This window comes from Pagrus pagrus (assembly GCF_965226575.1).
Source record: "Pagrus pagrus genome assembly, chromosome: 21".
NCBI lineage: Eukaryota > Metazoa > Chordata > Actinopteri > Spariformes > Sparidae > Pagrus > Pagrus pagrus.
This window is the reverse complement of record NC_140208.1, coordinates 2,591,336-2,598,061: the sequence shown is the minus strand read 5'-3', so window position 1 is coordinate 2,598,061 and position 6,726 is coordinate 2,591,336. Positions and strand designations below refer to the sequence as shown.

General features: G+C 44.9%; 1 protein-coding gene across 1 annotated transcript; it reads left to right on the top strand.

Moving 5' to 3' along the window:
• LOC311250451 (uncharacterized protein) lies at positions 1-5,346 on the top strand. Its single transcript, XM_084342146.1, has 5 exons — positions 1-133; positions 1,437-2,075; positions 2,171-2,371; positions 2,770-2,899; positions 2,978-5,346. The coding sequence occupies exons 2-5, from the start codon at positions 1,682-1,684 to the stop codon at positions 3,447-3,449; spliced, it is 1,197 nt and encodes a 398-aa protein (XP_084198272.1). The 5' UTR covers positions 1-133; positions 1,437-1,681; the 3' UTR covers positions 3,450-5,346.
• Positions 5,347-6,726: the final 1,380 nt, after the last annotated feature.

Below are 6,726 nucleotides of genomic sequence, written 5' to 3'. Positions count from 1 at the left end.
AGCGGTAGTGCTCGTACGGCTGATTTGCAACCCGCCGAAGCCTCAGCAGAGACGGAGGGAAAATGTCGCTGGCCTCGACGCGGACCGTTCTAGGATCAGTGTCCTGTTAGCGGAGAAATCACACTGCGATTCGGTGAGTGGGACAGCCGTCACTACTAGTTGCATCCAAGGTTAGCGGTTGAATTGGGTCCGTCCCGTCCAGGACCGCTGCGGTTTTGCGGGGTTCTGGTGTGTAAACGGTCCAGTCCGGCCTGGTGTCACAGAAAGAGACCCTGGCAGTAGCTGCTCCTGGCGGCCATGATGAATGTTAGAGACGACTAATGGAGCGGTGTTGATACATTTAGTTTGTCGCTAGCTTAAAAAAAGTCAGTTTGTTATTGTGACAACAAACCAGAGATGATCTCAGCTGTGATTAAATGTTTATAAAATGGCGGATGCAGAAGATAAAGCTTATCTTTGGTGTTAATTTATAAACTTATGAGTTTACACACACAACCCGTTTAATTACACACACACACATCTGCCTTCATAAAGTTAAGCTAATGTGAGTTTTATTAATTTGTGGACAGAAGCTGAGCTGAATAAATAAATAAAGAGCAGACCTCTTGCTATGTGCCCTCACAGTCAACAGTGGCGACTATTTGTTTGTTTGTTTGTTTGTGTTCAGTTATTATTTCTGCTGATGATAATGTTTATTTTTAGTTTGATCTTTCTAGATGTTTACTTTTCACTTGCATTTTCCTTCGGTAAGTTATTTGTTTTGTTTTGGTTCAGTCTCATCGCTCTCATCGACATTTCCAGCAATTATCTTTAGTAAAAAAAAAAAAAGTGTTGGGGAAACTCCCTGTATGCTAACTGAGAGGCAACAAACAGCAGACAGGAAGAGTTAGCAACTAGCTGGTGAATATAGCATAGCATGTAGCAGTGAGAGCCTGATATTTCATCCCTTAGAGGTCGGTGGAGACCAAAACAGAGCCAAAAGGAGTGGGAATATTGTGATCACACCAAAAAATCACTTAAAGATGTCGTATTATGCCAATTTTCAGGTTCATACTTTTATTTGGGGGCCCTAGTATAATAGGTTTACATACTTTAATTTTCAAAAAAATATTTTTCTCTTATGGCGCATGGCTGCAGCATCCCATTACACACTGTGTCTTGAACTTTCCATTTTAGCTACGTAGTGAGATATCTCGCCTCTGTTTAATCTTTGATGAGAGTTGCACATGCGCATTACTTAACAGGCAGGATGTAGCCAATCAGAGGCAGAGTAGGGCGGGTCGTGCTGAGCAAGGTAGTGTGATTAAAAATAACGCAGCTACGGCAGAGCGTCAAGCTTCATAGTGGCCAAATCGTGTAATTACATCGTCACGTCACTGCAGCCCTAAAAGACTTTTCCCTCATAAGTAATCATGATTTTTCTTTTTTTCTTTCAGAGTGAAACTTCTGCCGTTGCCACGACTGGTTATAAGCTTCAAGAACAAAGAAAGCGACAGTATCAATGTGGGAGGTTTTAGTTTGACTACAGGGAGAATCAGCTTACGTTCCTCTTCTGTCAGCTTGAACTGTTACCGTTAAAGAACTGAGGTGTATACTGTAACACTGCATGGACCTCTGAGGTAACCTGAGCTGATAATTACGCCTCCTCCCTCAGATAGAAAGGTAACACTTCAGTGAAGACATGGACCCATCTGCTCGAGTGGTGGGTCTGGATGCTCAGGGGAACATGGTGTTCACTGTAGTTAAACCAGTTATGGGCATCTTCCAGGTGTCTTCAGAGCAAACGGGTAGCGTCGCACAAGGGGGCATGGGGCTGCAGGGTTTATCTGAAAACACATTGCTCCTCCCTCAAGCGCAAGGCCAGGTCCCACTAGACCAGAACCAGGTGGAAATGCACAACATGCAGCCTCATATTCAGCCCCAGATGCAGATGTCTGCCCCGGTCCAGACTGAGGATGTGCCCCAGAACCAGGAACTGCCACCAAACTCGAGCACAAATTCACAGTCCTCTACCCAGATGCCTTTTGCGGAGGTGTCGTCACTCCTGGATCCCAACATGAAAGGATCGAAGGCTCGTAAGTGTCCAGTTGTTCGAAGAGAACATATTAGATATCCAGATCCAGAATCCAAATCCTGCTGTGCTGATTCGCCTCGTCCTGTCTCATTTCAGGAAAGTATCTCATCTCGTACGATGAAATCAAACGGCGCCTGCAGGCCCCGGAGAAGATGTCCCTGCGCTCCCTGGCAGCCTACACTCGGGTCAGCAGAGGCCCGGCCAGCAAGAAAACCCTCCTGGAGTCACTCGGCGTTCTCGGCCTCACGCCAAGCACAACTACCTCTGTGTCCTCGTCCTTCTCCAAACTCACTGAAGGTGAACAACATCAAAACTATTGTACATACATTTCTTCTTACCTGTGGTCCTTTATATGCATCTAGATTGTTTTGTTGTGAGCTGCCGAGTTTTGGAGACATCAGCCGTAGAAATGTCTGTTCGGGTTATAACAGAACTAGATGGCACAAAAAATGGGTTCGCAGTTGAGGTTTTCAAATATATTTTAGTATTTTATTTATATCTAGTTTCATTGTGTTTGAGAAGGCAGACGTCTCACAACTCACACCGAAACAATACAGATGAATAAATAGCACTGCAGGTAAGAGGGAAAACATGTATATTGATTTTCGGGTGAACTGTGAGGAATGTTTGAATTGGATGATGTGGTAGAGAAATGTGTACGAGACTAGCCTGTGTTGTAATTTGTGTGTGCTCAGGCGACACTGGAGCTTTGTGTGACGACATGAAGGACTTCGCCCACGACTACATCGACTACAGCAGCATGGCGAAACAGCTGATCCCCGAGATCAATACAGTTCAACACTGGTCGAAAATTATTGAAACCAAGTACGTATTGTTTGTACTTGTTCTAACATGTCATTAAAGGTGCAATATGTGTAATAACAGCCCCTCTTCTTCTCTCAGGAACCACCTCGAGGATATGAGGAAATGTTTCAAGGACCCGGTCAACAGCGGCGCCTTTGACAACGTCACCCACGGCCTGGGGCTGGGAATGCTGGACGTCGCATTGGACATGATCGTCATGGTTATCGAACAGCAGATTCGGATTCTGTCCGGCGCGGCGGCATCAGATCCGCCTGACTCCGGTCCGCCAATGCGACGTATCCGCAGGCGACACCGCAAAACCCGCCAGAACGACAACGAGAAGTCCAACAAGATGCCCGGAGGGGTCAACGAGCAAGGGAAGGTCATTTCAAAAGGCAAGGGGCGAGGCAGAGTCCGGAAGAAGAACCGGCAGGAAACTGGAGCTGCTGGTCCGGTGGAAACCCACGAAGAGCAAGGCAAGCCAGAGGATGTGGAGAGTAATGTGCTCACTCTGGTTTCTGTAGGATATGAGACTGTTTCCAGTGGTCTCAACACAGCTGGGACTGTTTGACAGCCGGTCACATGACGGGTCTAAAGAACCAATCATAGTCCCGGTCGAGGGGAAACTCAGCGACGGGTCACAGACGCTTAACAAGACGAGCTCCTGTGAAGGAGGTCGATGTTTTGATGAGCTCAGTGTCACATCTACATCCACATTTTTGGATATAACACTTTAGCTTCCTTGCTGAGCGTTACATGACAAGATTGATACCAGCCAGCAGCTGGTTAGCTTAGCCTAGCTTAGCATAAAGACCGGAAACAGGGGCAAGCAGTCTGGCTCAGTCCGAGGTTAACAAAATTTGCCTACCAGCAACAGAAGCTGAATGCAAATATCAGGAACTGATCGCACGATTCATTCAGTCCTGAACGGCCTCGAGCCGACTCTCTGCAGACGCACCAGGCTCTTTCTTTCTTTTAATGACTGTGTGAATGTACTCACCACGAGTCATGAAGGCCAGAAATAATATTCACCTCCATCATGATGTGAGCCCGACATGCAGTTTTTTTTTTTTTACTCCAACACTGATGATGGGGAGTAAAAAGTTCTGATTCTGATATATTGACTGGACACACATTTCTTGCATTGATCCCCAAAATGTGGTTATCAAACACACAGACTGATGTTTTAGTTTAACAGTAAACTTTATTATCCAAGATGATATCAGTGAACTAAAACTGTAAAGTTCTCTAAAATATGTGTTCTTTAAAGCCAAAACCCTTTAATATCAGTTTCATACTGATGTTCTGTGATAGGCCAAACAAAAACATGTTGATGTGTGGACATTTTATTTTAGTATTTAGGTCCGTCTGTCGGTGGCTCAGTCCGCTGGTCCAGAGGTCGGACGTCTGGTTTCACGGGGTGTGATGTAGCACTACGTCTTGAACGTAAAACGTAAAATTGTCATTTTTACACTTTTGTTTTTAACAGATTAGGACAAGAAGACGTGACGTGTTAATAATTGACTTTCTGGGATGAAGAATTTGCGACCTTTGGACAGAGCCAGGCCACAGTTATCTTCCTCTTAGACCTCAAAAACAGGGAGGATTCAGAAACCGAAGCAGGATCTCATTCGTCCCCCTTCAGACACTTTGTTTGCTGCAGTCAGTGATTTTTAAAGAATGAAGAAAATCTAGTTATATATTGTGTAACCTATTTTTAGGTTAAATCATTTTAAATATACTTTTAATTCTCAGAAAACAACACAGAACAATTCAACGTAATATTCATCGTTTACTTTTCTGCTTCTACCCCCGAGAGTCTTTGTACGCTGCCGTCTTACGTTCGTCAGCCTCTTGAGGTCTTGTGACACAAACTGACAAACTTTAAAAAATGCATGCCCTCTTCCTTGAGGCCTGAAATTTTCTGTTTTTGTTTCTTTCTCTGTTCATCTCTCACTCCATGAGAAGAAAGAGGCTGTACGGTGCCAGAAACATGTGAAAACATGTTGTGATAAACGAGGAGAGATTATGACGGACTGTGACACACAGGAAACCGGAAGAGGGCGATGAAAAACGTGACACGTATGAGTTCCAGACTTTATGCTAAGCTAACCAGCTGCTGCTAATAAGCGACGTATTTATGTTCTTGTTTCCCCAAAGTGTCAAATTATTCCTTCGAGGTGAATCTGTCGTCTGTGTCTCAAATGTAAATGTTATTTTTTATAAGCTGTTTCCGGTCAGCTGATGTGTGTATAAATATAAACACTGAGAAAACGTCCGACCCGTCACGTAGAACAGATGCTGTTTGTGTTGTGATGGTGGTACGACGTCTCCTGTGTCCCTGTTGTATTTATTGTTTAGATTTCCAGCTGAACGTCCGTCGTTCTGTACTAGATTGTTGAAACTGTGTGTTTTTACCTGGAGCCTCAAGAGTTGAGTGGACTATAAAGATTTAATTTTCCTAACTACTCTGATTCTTACTTTTATTTCCTCGTTTAATTACAGAGCTCTGATAATGTTTGTGTACAAAAAACAGATGCCAAGTGCTCACCTGTCTGTGTTTTTGTTATGGCTGGGATCTTCTAGAAGCTGAAAGGCATTGTGGGAGATTGTTTTAGGGCTCAGCAGAGTCAGCCAAGTGCTAATACCCTGCAAAGACACACACACACTCATGCAAAGGTGGAGAGGAGAGAACAGCTTTAGGGAGAGGATTTGCTGTGTATTAACGCTGAGAGGAGACGCGGAGCCAGCTGGAGTACGAGGAGCCGGAGACGGACGAGCACCAAACATTGAGATAACTTCATTTAGCACTAAAATACGAGGATGGGTGAGGAGGGCAGCGGTGGGGTTACGGTGAGATGTAGGTTTCCTCAGAGCGACAGCTGATGACTCCAAAGACTGGAGAGTGTCTCTGCAGGAAGATGTCAACCTGAGAAAGTGTCTCCAGCAGCTCTCCAGAGACGGAGCAGGATGGGACACCACAACGTACCACTCATGTACACCTACGCTCGCTCCCACAGGGACAAACACAGATCTGGTCGCCTGCAGCCGTCCACGCCGAACGGTGAGTGCAACACAGCCGTGACTGATGAGCAGAGGAGGAGGTCCTGGTGTCAGCGGTGATGTTTGTGTAGCTGCACAGTGTTTGTGATCACACGTGGGACCTGCTGCTGCAGCCTGACGGCACTGAGCAGCTTAGACAGTTTGAGAAAACCTCGATTCATTTTAAATCACTTCCGGCTGATTAAAAGTCTTTTTTTTTAGTTAATTTGATGAGTTTAAAGTTTAAAGGTGCCCGACCTTAAAACTGAAACATTGAATATCAGGTGTCATTCTGCCAAATTAAAAAATATTTTCCTCCCAATAATAAAACACATAAACAGATTAATTGTTTTTTTTACATTTATTTGAAACGTCTGCTGGTTCAGATTGGATCTCATGGTGCTGCCTGGACCTTCCTGGTTTCAAGTCTTCTTCTGAGACCAGATGTTAGATGATGACCTCACGGGGTCCATCAGAGGGGGCGGAGCTTCAGCTCTACATGCAGAACACTAGTTTCACTTTAATATTCAAATCTCCTCCCGTCTCTCCCCCCTCCCTCTCTCTCTCACCCACCACTCAGCCTGGTCCTGCTCCAGGTTTCTTCCTGTTAAAAGCAGTTTCTTCTCACTGATGTCTCCAGGTGCTTCCTCCTGGGGAAATGTTGGTCTCTGTATATAAATGAACCCAGGAGTCTGGTTCAGACCTGCTCAATGTGGAAAGTGTCGAGTACAAATAAAGACTGATTGATGTTTTGGCCACAAACACTGCAGGTGATTGTCCGATTTGAACGATTGTAGAAATGTTGA